The 14719-nt window shown below is 34.3% G+C and overlaps 1 protein-coding gene across 1 annotated transcript in view; it reads left to right on the top strand.

Annotated features, from left to right (window-relative positions):
• The first annotated feature begins 2462 nt into the window (after positions 1–2462).
• LOC114208186 (GTP-binding protein 4-like) overlaps positions 2463–14719 on the top strand; it is a 195620-nt gene continuing 183363 nt past the window's right edge. Inside the window, 2 exon segments of the mRNA XM_028102248.2 lie at positions 2463–2528; positions 10408–10660. Coding sequence (XP_027958049.2) covers positions 2463–2528; positions 10408–10660 — 319 coding nt within the window.

The raw sequence follows: 14719 nt of genomic DNA on the forward strand, positions 1-14719 counted from the left end.
ACAGGAGAAAATCAAACTTAATAGGCATATGTACGGGGAATCCACACACACACGAAATTCCGAAGGCAATGAGACAACAGGAAGCTTATATGAGCTAAGGAGAGGGGTGGGGGCCTGAGGACACAAAGGGGAAGGAGGCCATTACCAAGAAGGTGAAAGTGAAGCGGGAGAACGAGGTTCTCATCTCACAGCATCAAAGAATGAATCTCGTGAGCAAAGGAGAGTGAGCAAAGTGATAGAGTTTTATTAAGCAAGGAACAGAAAAAGCTCTTAGGAGTGAGAGGGTTCCTGACAGGGTTGCCAACGTGGGCCTCCACCAACAGTCTTTTATTAGAACTGACCAGGGAGCCTGTGGCCTTGTCATTCTTGTGACGTCTTGGTTTGAGTGAGGACTGGTGAGGACATCTTTAATGGTTTACTTCTTTGGGTTCTGGTTATTCTTTGTTGGTCACAATGTGACGGCCATAAAAAGACCCCCCCACCCGACACCCAGGGCAGAGTGGTCTGGTTTGTTCCCTTATCTCTGGTTTCATTATGTCTCAGCACTTCTGGGATTTCTGTGAGCCTGATCCCATAGCCCCCTACCTGTCTTTCCCTACCTAGCCCCACCTGTCCTTACTCAGTGAGACCCTTTAGATGTATACTGGTGGGTCATATATTTGGGGGATGATTACCAACATGTACCTGGGGAGAGGGGGTATAGAGATAAAGGAATTTTATATGTTGAAGTAGACTTACAGGATCCTGGGGGTCAGGCTAAGATCACCTTCTGCCCTTAGCAAAGTGTCAACATCCAGGCAGTTGAGTTCCTGGGGGAAAGTCACTCTGCCCACCTCAAGGACTTGCCAATGGGCTGCAAGTAATAAGGAAATTTAATAATTTTTCTTCTGTCTTTATTTCCCACATGACAAATGATCGCTCTAATATGCAGATGAGTTCCTTTGGTAACAGGGGCCTCTGTTAATACATCTCTTCCTGGGTTGTCTGGGTGGCTCAGTGGGTTAAAGCATCTGACTCTTGGTTTCAGCTCAGGTCATGATCTCAGGGTCATTCTCTCTGCTCAGGGGGGTGTCTGCTTGGGATTCTCTACCTCTACCCCTCACACCTCTCTCTTTCTCTAAAATAAAATAAATAAAATCTTAAAAAAAAATACTTCTCTTCCTGTTGCAGGATCTCCTTGCCAATATAAATTTACATGGGAAGCAGAGAGCCTTTCATGCATCTGCTGGGTTTTTATTACTTTTAACTGGAAATAATCTTTATGCCAAAGTGGAATATTTTGGGGTGTCTCATCCTGCACCGCTTCAATATACAAGACTTTTTTGTTTCTTTTCACACTTTTTGGTAAGTCTGGAATTACTTCAAAGGAAAAGATCATAAAAAATAAAATAAAATCAGTGACAGAGTGGACAGAGTGAGTCCAGAACATACGACTGAGTCGTGGAAAAAAACCATTTAAAACATAGTAAATAAATAAACAAATTAACTAACAGAAGCGTGTGATTCTAAATTTTGCAGCTTCCAATGATATATAATTTATGCAATGGGCTTATTTAAGTATTTACATTTGCCTCCAGCTGAAAAGTTATCTTTTCATCACAATCTGAGGTTTGTTTTGTCTTTTCATCATCATTTATGCCTTACTTTTCAGACTTTGTATCCTTTAGTTTTCTTGTCTACGTGAATATATCAACTTTTTTTAATTCCTTGGGTAAAAATTCAGATGCACATCTCTGTGTGACTTGCATATATTTTTTGCTTTTCTCTTTTTTATATTTAATCATTAAATATTTGATTATATCCATATTCTCATCTTCAAGTGAAAGTGGATTCATCTAGAATGACTTTTATCAAAGGAAATGAACCTCTACAGCAACAATATTAGCAACAAATAGACAATAGAATGAATAGCATCGCTTTTTTTCTTCTGTGTGCTGGGTGCTATTTGATCATTCTCCTGGAAATTAAGCTATAGTGCTGGGCATTATTAATTTATCTAATCGCAGATTTTATTTAGTTAACTGATGGTGGCAAGTAGAAAAGCAGGCTGTTTGTCCTTTGATATGTGATCTTTGATTCTCTCTGCTTTATTTTCATTCATAGCAGCACCAAGAGTTACTCCACTTGGTTGGTGGTGTGAACAATGAACACTCAGGATTTTTTTGTTTGTTTTTTGACATACCCAGTGAAGATAATTTACATGAGAGATATACACTGACTCTCACAAACTGCTTTGTCAATTGGGAATATTCTCTTTAACACAGTATTTTATTGTTTATTTACTGTTCTTTGTCAGATCATGCCCCTAAGTCTTGAGACTGTGTGTGTGCCCGTGTGTGCCTTAAATCAGAGATTACCATTAAAAGCAAAAATAATAAGACACAGTTGTAAATTTTTATTTTATTCTCAGTATAATAGTCCCTGCAGAATTTGGTCTATGATAAAGAATCAGTCTCGGTGAAATGGGGTGGAATACTCCCATGTCCCCAGCAATTGCTTCAGACCTCTCCAGTTTTGAAGCTAAACAAGTAATTTTTCAAAATCACATCTACATTTTCTCTCTAACACCGAATTCTTATTTCATAAAAGGAGTTATATGATTATTCTATCTTACTCTACTTGTAAATTGCATGTTAGTTGAAGGATGTCTCAGAATACTTTCTACTTATTTTCTAGCACAGTGGGAAAGGTAAGTTGAATATTTTTGATAAACAACTTCATTTGATTTTATATGAATTACAATATATTATAATATATTTTAGTATTCATTAATTTCCCTCCACAATGTTTTATTCTCTTTGTTCATTTTTTTTTTCTTGTCAGTGTTTAGATATTTTTCTTCACCCATGGTTACCTTATCATCTTCCTCTTGAGTCCTAAACTTAAAATATTCCAATGGTAATGCATTTGAAACTATTTATTGTTCATGCATATATATCAACTAATAGTTTTACCTTAAATGAGTCTTTTGGTGTTTCCATTATTTTCTCTTTTTTTTTTCCTGATTAATCAGGGCAATTGCATTTTAGATATTTTAAAATATTCAAATTGTACAAGACCTGAAAATACACACTGAAATGGAAATTGTGCTCTTTATATTAATATGTATGTGCATCTAATGAGTTTTAATGAATGTGCAAAGGTCATTTCAATTGATTGTTGATTTGAGTAGTTTTCCTTTCAAGGGATTTGAGAGAATTGTATTCAAATAGACTAGATTCTTAAAACAATCAAAATACTGTAATAGTGACTATTATATTAAAATATGATTTTCATGGTTTGAGAACAAGTGTTTTGTCATAAAGTCACAACTTTGAAATTTTAAGTAAATTTAATGATTTGATATAAATTATTTTGAATTACATATGAGTTAGAGGAAAATTTTTCACTGTGTAAATGGCAAGCCATGAATAGAATGAAATAGCAAAGAAGTTTAAGAATTCTCACCTGATCATAAACAAACACATCAGAAAATTTTTTAGGGAGCACAACAAGTACTTACATGTCTTTAATACCATAAATCATGAGATTGATTGTTATAAATTAATGTATTTTCAAATTTCATATGCCATGATAGATGAGAATTACTGTTATGAACTTTTTTCCAAATTTTAGATTTAATAAGACAATTTGTTCAAGTAACTACCAATTAAAAATTTCATAATTCAATAAAATACGCACCTGCTGACTAAAATTTATAGGATATTGTATGCATTTAAAAATATTTTTGATCCCATATATTTGAAGAGAGGCAGCATCTGTACTACTAATAAAACTATGTTGCATAATGTAATAAAAATCATATGAACAAAGTGCAAGGAGATTCAATTATACATATATTTTTTAATGGAGAAAGGAGATAATGCTACAATATGGGAGCACCTGGGTGGCTCAGTTGGTTAAGCGTCTGCCTTGGGCTCAGGTCATGATCCCAGGGTCCTGGGATTGAGCTCCGCATCGGGCTCCCTGCTCAGCGGGAAGCCTGCTTCTCCCTCTCCCACTCCCCCTGCTTGTATTCCCGCTCTCACTGTGTCTCTCTCTGTCAAATAAATAAATAAAATCTTAAAAAAAAAGAATAATGCTACAATATGAATATTGTAACACTGGGAATTCTCTAAATTCTAGATGATTGTGTGAATCATGTCACTATCATGCTTATATCACTTTTTATCTCTAAGATACAACAGTGTAGCTTTGTTGCCTTTACCATTCAAAATAAGGCTGGATTGTACACCAAGAGGATATCAAAGGCATTAGAGAAATTAGAGGGGTGAGAAAATGAAACCATAATAAAGGAACATAAATGAAAATGAAAAACTTTTCATAAGTCTATGACCAAACTTTTCCTAAACCCCAAATATTATAAAATTTTTCTAATTACACTGGAATATTAGTTTATGTAGCAACTTCAAATGCTAAAAATCCCAGAGGAGTTTTTATGTCATTGGAAAGACAGTAGCTATCCTGAGTAGTTTAGAATCAGGTTAAACAATATTTCACTGTGGCATTCCTGTTTATAGTTACAAGTTTAGCTTTACTACCCCTCCAAGTAAAATATCTTCATTCATTTTTTTAAATAAGTTGCCACTGGGTGAATGGCAACATCTTTCTATGACTTCCTGGTGAAAAATGCCAATTGTTGCTACTATCTAATAATTTAGCGTTTAAAATATTACTCCTTAGAAAAAAGTCAATAACAAAAATAATCAAGAGCAACAAATGGAGATGCTTGCATTGAATCATATATAACGCAAATATCTTTTGCTTTTTATCATAGTCTTTTCTAAACATTCTTTCATTTATTCTTTCCAAGTTTAAGAAAAATTCATAGTCTTTGACCCAGTTCTCCTAAATACAGGCTCTTAGATAGACTTACTTGCAGGAAGTTTATTGATGCATGTGTTTGGAAATAACACTTGTGAAGGAGTAAAGAAATCTGGATCGGGCATAATGAGAATCTGAACTGCAGTAAATTTGCATAAAACAAAACAAAACAAAAACCTCAGTCTATCCAATGCAGAGCTCTGGAACTGGGATGGCATTTCAGAATTGATTAGAATTGAAACAAAGGGAAAAACTTTCATGTTCTTCTATTGACCAAAGGATGATTGCCAGCCACCAGGAAGGGCATATAGTTGGGTGACATCTTTGGCCAAACGCAATGCACAAGAAGAAAATTAGCCGTGGGCTGGGACAAAGATTACCTTATTTTTAAAGTTAGGTTCTGGACAACTAACCATAAACTCCCTGGATTCATCTACTTTCTAAATAGAATTCATCTGTGGAATCTAAAAGACACACACACACACACACACACACACAAACAAAAAGCAGAAACAGACTTTTAAATACAGAAAACAAACTAATGGTTGCCAGAGGGCAAGAGGGAATGGGCAAAATGGGTGAAAGAGAGTGGGACATCCAGGCTTCCAGTTATGGAATGAATAAGTCATGAGGATAAAAGGCACAGCATAGAAAATACAGTCAATGGTACGGTAATAGAGCTATATGGTGACACATGGTAGCCACATTTTGCGTGAGCATAGCATAACGTATAGAGAAGTTGAGTAACTCTCTTGCATATCTGAAACTACTGTAACACTGTGTGTCAACTGTACTCAAAAAAAAAGATAAAAATCAAAATAGCAAAATTGAAAAATCCCATTTTGATCTCTTAAATAGTATCGTTTTCAGTACTAGAACATCTTATGTTAAACATAATAAAGTAAAACAACATGGCTTATTGATATTTGTCTTAATTTTCTTTCAACTTCAAAATGAGTTAAGAATTAGAGCTATAAAGGAGGCATAAGCAAAGCCATAGTAGGAATTCAGTGCAAGACATGATCTATGTAGGTCCCGTTCCTCACTTTTTATTGTGTCTCCAGTTTCAGAGGTTTAGATATGGTAGCTCTACATCCCAGAATTGACAAACAAAGTAGACTTTTGTGTCTGTAATCTGTGGGCAGGAGATGCTATTTCACTTTCCAACATCAGGGGTCTGTACCTTAGAATAAAATAAGTATTCATTCCACTATCACTCAGTCTGAACCTGTGTAGATGGCAGTGTCCTTTCTCTTCCGTAACACTTTTCCTAATATTTTCTTTGTCATTTATTCTGCTTCTCTTTCGATATAGGGCTCACAATTTCATAAAACTTTTCCATGTTTTTGCAACTTTACCGACTCTCTTCCTCCTTGAAAGTAGAGCCACATTTCCTTCCACCATTCTTCTTTTCCACCAATGAGGCATTACTACTTTTTTCAAGGACTAAGGCAGTCATCATTCCTTTCCATGCTATCCTCTACGACGTTCCCTTTGATTGTGCATTAGCAATTATACCTGCTGTCTTACATCTCAAATTGATCAGCCAGATACCATCTTTCCCCTTATATGTAATCACGATTAAGTCTCTTTCATCCTATTACAATGATTTAAAAGTCATTTCTTTAGCTATCGCCTTTTCAGGATACTGTTCCATTTATTTTCTTATCTTCACTGTCAAATTCCCAGAAAACATAATTTTCACTTGATACCTATTTTAACCTACCAAATAACCCCTCAACTTAATGCTATCATGCAAGAGAAATTATATTTCCTTTCTTGAATATTCTTTCAAGATTATTCAAAGAATTAAACCCAACAATCTTTTTACAGACATTATTTAAAAGCTCTATTTGAAAACATTTTCCAGGGAATGAGATACTCATTACATCAGATGAAGCTTCATTTCACCATTTATTAAGTCACAATATGTTTTTCTCTAAGTTTTAGAGGTTTCAATGCCCCATGGAGATATTAAGCTAAAATTACTCCTTTGCCCACTTTCCTTGATAAAGGATTATTCTCCTATGTCATTCTTTTATGTATATCTTGATTATCTTTAAATTATATAAAGACCTTAAATAATTTTAGTGATTTTTTAGGAGCCAGTCTCTTTGTAAGATTCTTCTATTGATCATATCACTTCAGGTTGACATTGCGCACTAGACCAGGACATCTCGGTCTTGGCACCACTAACATTTTAGAACGGATTATTCTTTTATACTGGGGGAGTGTCTTGTGAATAGTAGGACCCCCCCCTACCCACCACATCAAGGCTAGAAAGAAGGGAAATCCTTTAAAAAGAATATAAGATTGGTAGAAGGAAAGAATTTTCAAAACTTGGAAGCCCTTTAAGATAAAATAAGAAAGAGGAAGACAATCAATAAACAGTTCAGAGGATAAGAAATAAAGAAGACAGGGATACACATCTTTAAGGAGTTTGGGAAAGAGAGGGAGAAAACTAGGTCATTACCCACATGAACATTAGATTTAAAACTATAATATAGTGGGAGATTTTTAATGTAGTAGGAAAATGTTTCTATTTTAAAAGAAATCTTAGTTGTCCTTATTACAAATCCATCATTTCTGATCAATTATTTTCTTAAGAATACCAGTTTTTTCTTGTAGTCACAGATTGAAGTCAGTGGTATGGAGATTGATAAGGAAATCACAGAATTATGTAGTTATTTGTACAATGAGGAATCTAGCAAAGCAGATCATTTACATGGTGTTATGGTATTATGTTTTGCATAATTTTACTGATGGCACAAGTAAAACAAATTAGGTTCCTATGAACATAAACTGGAAATGAACACCATTGGTTTTGGTGATACTAAGTTTACATTTTCTTTTATTGGAATAATTATCACAGGCTCATAGCTGCAAGATGCAAGAGAATGTATATGTTAACAGACAGTAGAACATCATACAGAGAGACCCTGAAGTCCAATCCCCAGAGAACAGGACAGGCAGTGGTGCCAGTATGCAGCCAGTCAGGTGGAGAAGGCAATAACGTGCTAGAATGAAGTGAAGTCTTAGAAAAGACTCAGCTGATTGCACTATCCCAAAGGCTGGTAAGCCTGTGTACAATTGTACAGTGTCAAGAATATTTTAAATTGGGTTTAGAAGGAGAATAAAGGTAAATTCTGGATCAACGAAACCAGACGAAAACTTACATCAGGCTGTCCAGTCCAGTGCACACACCACACAAAATCGCTAAGGATGATGACACAGCTAACAAAGGGAGAAAATGTTTGGAGATGGACTTAAAAATAATAGAAAGTGTTGCTTTGCTGCTCATTCCAGTGTGGAGCAAAATAGCTAAAATACGAACTGTCTTTCAAAGCCATGTCACAGTTTTGTGCATCCAAATACTAATCTTCCAATATATGAATGAATATGTTTTGTAAATATCTTATGCTCCCCTCAAAATATAGGGGCTATCTTTTACTAGCAAAAAAAGGTCAAGAATCCCATTAAAATTTTTTAAAAACCCTCTTTTGGCTATCAAAATATTAAGTGTATGTCCTTCATATAGTATCAGTGAGGAAAAAGGTTACTTGGATTATACAAAGATAAGTAAGGACAATAGAATGTAAGAGGTTAAAGCTAGCTGTTGAAATGTTTGGGAATATTTTGGCTTTAAATATCTTTGAGGTCATGATAGTAAGCAGAAACCAAAATGGATGATTTAGCTTGTTTATGATAGTTGCTACATATTTATAATAAAATATAAATATTTTAATACATTAGACACCTCAACATCTAACATTTATAGCCACATAAAATAAGTCTTGGTATAAGATTTGAACATCATTATATTCACATTAGTATAATGACAAAAAATAATTATAGTTTGGCATATAAAATAGTAAATTATTATGTTTTTAAAAAGGTTAAACTTGATGTGTTTTAATAACTGCCTAAGAACATAGTTTAAACCAACTAAATATATAAATACATAAATCTCATTGCCATAATCTCAATATACCTGAATTGAAAAATGTGCCATATTCTAGAATTTCATTTCTAAATTGTAGTGATATTTTGTAGTTTTTAACAGATGACCTCAGGAAAATTTTATGAAAACAATTTCAGGATAAAATTTTCAATTGACCTCCAGAAATACATTCTCAAAGGGAATTTGAGATAGGATTGTAGATTCTGTCACATAGCCAGGTGAATTAGAAGTGAAAACAAAAAATGCCTCTGTGTACCTAAAAACTATGCATTTGTATCTGTAAATAAATAGTTGAGAGAATTTTAGCCATTACAATTTCCTATAATACTAACAAGGAAAAGATGTGTAAAAAATAAAGACAATGTCAGGTTCAATTTGGATCAATTTTTCAATCAGTGCAAATACCTAGAACATAGTACAGCCTCACATTGTAGAAATTTTTTTCTTTTCCTTAATTTGGGAGAATATGACTCCTCATCACATTTTTCTATATTCCAGAGACTAAGTACATAGAGCTAGATGGATAGATAGATAGATAGTTGATAGGTAGATAGATGATAGATAGATAGATAGATAGATAGATAGATAGATGGATAGATAGATAGATGATAGATAGATAGATAATAGATAGATGATAGATATCTTCAAATTTTCTCCTTTCTTAAGAATGTATCAAGGGGAAAATTCACAAAATAACAAGTTGGATTAGGAATTGATTGTTGTTTATTTTTCTTCTTCAATATGACCTTTAAAATAAAAACATCCTCTGAAAGGGAAAGAGGATCCTATCCCCTTGAAAGGGGTTTCTTGATGAGAAATCCAGGAATACTGTTTTATGTAGCCACAAGGTAAAATCACTGTCAGAATCTTTGTATTACCAAATGCCATGGTGACTTTAGAAATAGCTTATGGTTATCACATTGAGAAGAACTTGCCAGGTTCTAAACATTCTGCTATGGCTATTTAGAGCCCTCATATGTCAGTTGAAACATGAAACAACTGATACTTCTGAAAATAATGATTTATGTCCTTAGTCTGGAGCAAAAGAAAACTTAAAAAAAAATCAGAGTCAACATTATACACTAAAATTTCTTTTGAGCAAAAATCATTTTTCAAGAACTTCCCAATCGAAAATATAAATTGATGAGATCACTGCCATATCTTCAGATTCTGGAAAATGTCCTTGCCACATATTAAGGACCAAAAAAACGAAAAACAAAACAAAAAAACATATTGCTTCATATATAAATATTTATTTATGAAACTTTATTTATAAAAATTTAAACTAAGCCACCAATTTATTAGGTCTCTTAGGAAATTACCTAAAACAGTGAAACAACCTGGGGATTAGCAAATAGCTTTACCAGTGATATAATTGGAATATTTGATAATTTTGTGGATTTTCCAAAACTTAAACAGAGCTGTGAGAAGAAGGATATTAAAATGGCCACTGCTTTTGAAGGAGGATTATATGCAACAAATAAGAAAATATAAAATTCAAATCTAGGCTTGCACTTTCTGGTGTAAATCCCTTCATTAATCCTCTGCTTTGAATTTATAATATCTTTCTAGTTATTACAAAAAAAAATGTTAGTGTATATTACTTATTTATCCCCTTTCAGGCTTCTCCCCAGCCTTCTCTTGTTCGCATGCCACAGTCCAACCATGTTCCCATTCACCCTGTTCCCCGCCTACGCATGCGGTTCCGCGGTTCCGTCTCTCTACTCTCTTCTACTCTTAATCTGGCTGATTTGCATACGTGCTTCAGTGCTCCGTTTGAAGCTTCCAAACTTGGTTTAAGTCCTCCTCTAAGGTGGTCCCATGCCACCACTGTCATCACTTATCACACCATATTAAAATTACATAGTTACTCAGGTATTATCTGACCTTGACTGGGAACTCCAGAAATACAGACTCCATGGGAATCTGTCTCAGAAACATCCCGCGCCGAGTGTGGTTTTTGGCACATAGCAGGTGTTGTGTAACTTTTTATTTAATGCCTGAATTAATGTATATATAATTGGATGAGTGAATAAAATTAGAGTAAACGATTGTATCACTTAACTGTTGCTCTGAGAGTGGAAAGAATAATCTTTTATTTTCATTTATCACTTCCCATGTGCTACATAATCACATACATATAATTTTAAAAACATTTATTTTTGAACATGGGAGAAGTATCAACATCCGTATAATAAACAAACTCCTTTATAGAAGTGGGTTTAGACAGTTTTTAGGAGCAAAGTAACCAAATGTAATGATTGCAATGAGCAAAATAAAGTATTTAATGGAAACTTCCAAATATTTTTTAAATGATAAGGAATATAATATTTCCTCAATTCTATTAAAATCCACAATGTTACCCTCCTATTTTGAAAGCACTTTTTTTTATTATGTTATGTTAATCACCATACATTACATCATTAGTTTTGGATGTAGTGTTCCATGATTCATAGTTTGCGTATAACACCCAGTGCTCCATGAAGAATGTGCACTCTTTAATAACCATCACCAGGCTAACCCATCCTCACACCCCCCTCTCCTCTAGAACCCTCAGTTTGTTTCTCAGAGTCCTTAGGCTCTCCTGGTTCGTCTCCCCTCTCCGATTTTTAAAGTCACTATATTCATGTGGCACAAAAGTGATTTGTGTTTCCAGTATGTTTCCCCAAAATTCAGCTCTTCTGAAAAACTTTTAGAAGATGGAACATACCAAGTTAATGTAATCAATTTTGAGGTATAATGTACAAAAAATAAATGCACCCAAGTTTATGGTACTGTTTTATGAGTTTTAACACATGAATATAGTTAATTAAATATATTAATTATATCGAAGATTCATTATATTTCTGTCACCACTTCTTTTGTGCCGATCCTTGGTTGATCATCATCTTATCCCTACCACCAGGCAAATGCAGATCTACTTTTTATTACTATCATATAAATTTACTATTTCAAGAGTTTTGTATAAATGGGATAAAAATATGTATTATTTGTGTAGCTTCTTTCATTCAGCATGATGCTTTTGAGATTCATATATGTTATTATGTTTATTAGTATATTCCTTTGTACCACAAAGCAGTATTCCATTTTCCAGTTGAAAGGCATATGGGTTATTGTCAATCTGGGACTATTATGAGAAAAAGCTGCTAAAAACATTTACATCTCTGTGTGGACGTTCTTCTTTTTTCTTTTTTTCTTTTAGTAAATACTTAGGTATAAAATTGCTGGGCAATATGTAATTAAAGATTCCTGTATTTATTATAATATTTATATGCCCACCAGCAGTGTTGTTCCATACCCTGGCCAACACTTGGTATTGTCAGACTTTTTTTTCACATAACCACTCTAATTGGTATGTAGAGGCATCTCAATGAGCTGTTTGTAATGTGCATGTATCTGATTAACAGTAGTGTTAAGCACTTTTTCATGAGACTATTGGCCATTTTTTTGGGGGGGAGCAGAGAGAGAAGGAGGGAGAGGATCTTTTTTATTTTAAAGATTTTATTTATTTTTCAACAGAGAGAGAGAGAGACAGCGAGAGAGGGAACACAAGCAGGGGGAGTGGGAGAGGGAGAAGCAGGCTTCCCGCTGAGCAGGAAGCCTGAGGCAGGACTCAATCCCAAGATCCTGGGATCATGACCTTAGCTGAAGGCAGACGCTTAACGACTGAGCCACCCAGGCGCCCAAGAGGGAGACGATCTTTGTGGAGCTTCATGTAGGGCTCTATTTCACAACCCTGAGATCACGACCTGAGCTTAAATCAAGAGTTGGACCCTTCACTGACTGAACTACCCAGGCACCCTGACTGTTGGCCATTCGAATACCTTGTGTGGAATATCTGCTCAAATATTTTGCCCACTTTTAAAATTTGGTTGTCTTTGTGGGTTGTAAGAACTCTTCATGTTTCTGGATAAAGTCTTTCAGATTTGTAAAGCTAATATTCTTTTCCCTTTTCATTTTCTCAATGGTATCTTGGGAAGAGCAGATTTTTTTTTTATTTCCTCAAAGACTAATCTATCAAATCTTTATTATCTGTGCATTTTGTGTCTTACCTAAAAACTTTAAATCTACTCCAAGGTGACAAACATTTTTTTTATTATCTCTTCACTTCTAGAAGTTAAATGGTTTTAGCTCTTACATATATTTCCATTACCCATTTTAAAGTGACTTTTATGTGTGGTGTGAATTAAAGGTCAAGGTTCACTTTTCGTTTTTCTTTATTTCCCCATTGAATGAGCTTGAAACTTTTGTCAAATTTTAACATATACGTTTGAGTTTCATTTTGGACTATGTTCCATTGATCTATATGTCTATCCTTAACTTTATACTGCCTTATCTTTTTTTTCAAAGATTTTATTTATTTATTTGAGCGAGAGAGAATGAGAGACAGAGAGCACGAGAGGGAAGAGGGTCAGAGGGAGAAGCAGACTCCCTGCTGAGCAGGAAGCCCGATCTGGGACTTGATCCCGGGACTCCAGGATCATGACCTGAGCCGAAGGCAGTCGCTTAACCAACTGAGCCACCCAGGCACTCTATACTGCCTTATCTTGATTATTGTGGTTTTTAGAGTAAATCTTGAAACTACATGGTAAAAGTTGTTAAATCTTATTATTTTAGCTACTCTAGGACCTCTGAATTTCTATATATATTTAGAATCAGATCATCAATTTCTACCAAAAAAGGCCTGTTTAAACTTTGTGATTGACTTGTGGTCATATCAGTTGGGAGAAAACTGGATCCTGAATAATATAATATTAAGTCTTCCAACCTATGAGTCTGGTATTTTTCTGTATTTATTTTGGTCATTTAATTTTAGTTTTTCTTTGTAATTTTTGGAGGATTTTTAAGTCCCTTACACACACACACACAGTTATCCCTGAGTATTTAATAGTACTTCTTTAAAATATTGTAAATAGTATTGTTTTTTTATTTCAATTTCTGTTTTTTACTAGTGTATAATAATACAGCTGGTTTTTGAACCTTGCCCCTGTATCCTATAACATTGTTAAACACATGTATTAGTTTTAGCAGAATTTTATATTTGGATATTCCATGTATATGACTATGTTGTCTGAAATAAGTCAAGTTTGCATCTTTTTAATACGTAGGGTTTATTATCTGTTTTACCTTATTGCACAATACAGGATCTCCTATACACTGTTGAATAAAAGTAGTGAAAATAGCCTGTGATTTTTCCTGACCTTAAAGAAAAAGGGAACAGTCTTTAACTATCAAGTACAATGTTATTTATAATTTTTTTTATAGATGCCTTGTAGCAGAATGAGAAAGTTACTTTCTATCTTAAATTTTCTGAGAATTTTTCTTTTATTATTAGAGCTGGGTTTTGTACTTAGTCAAATCCTTTATTCTTGATCTAATGCAATGACTTAAAAATTTATTTCTTTGCTTTTTCTGTCATTATAGTGAATTATACTAAGTTTCAAATGTTGATGAACTTTGCATTCCTTGCATTCCACTTGGTTCTGGGGCATTTACCTTCTTACATTTGTTAGATTTGATTTGCTAATATTTACTAAAGATTATCTCACTGATATTTAGGAAGAATGTAGTGTATAGTTTTGTTTTCTTGTGATGTGTTTCTCTAGTTTTAATGTCAGGATAATGGCCTCATAAAATAAGGTGTTCCACTGATGAATGTTTCTTCCCTTCTATACTGTAAAAGAGGTCATCTAGAATCGAAATTATTTGAGTAAACAATTCAGACCTAGAAATTTTTTGGGTGAAGGAGGATTTTTGTCCTTGTTGTTTTTGTTTTGTTTTGTTTTCTAGAGGGGGTACACAGTGGGAGAGGGAGAGAGAGAATCTTGAGCAGGCTCCACGCCTACTGCAGAGTCCAACGCTGGGCTCTCTCTCACAACCCTGAGATTATGACCTGGGCCAAAATCAAGAGTCAGTTGCTTAACTGACTGAGCC

The sequence above is a fragment of the Eumetopias jubatus genome, unplaced genomic scaffold (genome assembly GCF_037043125.1).
Source record: "Eumetopias jubatus isolate StellerSeaLion01/CBP00866 unplaced genomic scaffold, mEumJub1_p1.0 scaffold_2, whole genome shotgun sequence".
NCBI classification, from domain to species: domain Eukaryota; kingdom Metazoa; phylum Chordata; class Mammalia; order Carnivora; family Otariidae; genus Eumetopias; species Eumetopias jubatus.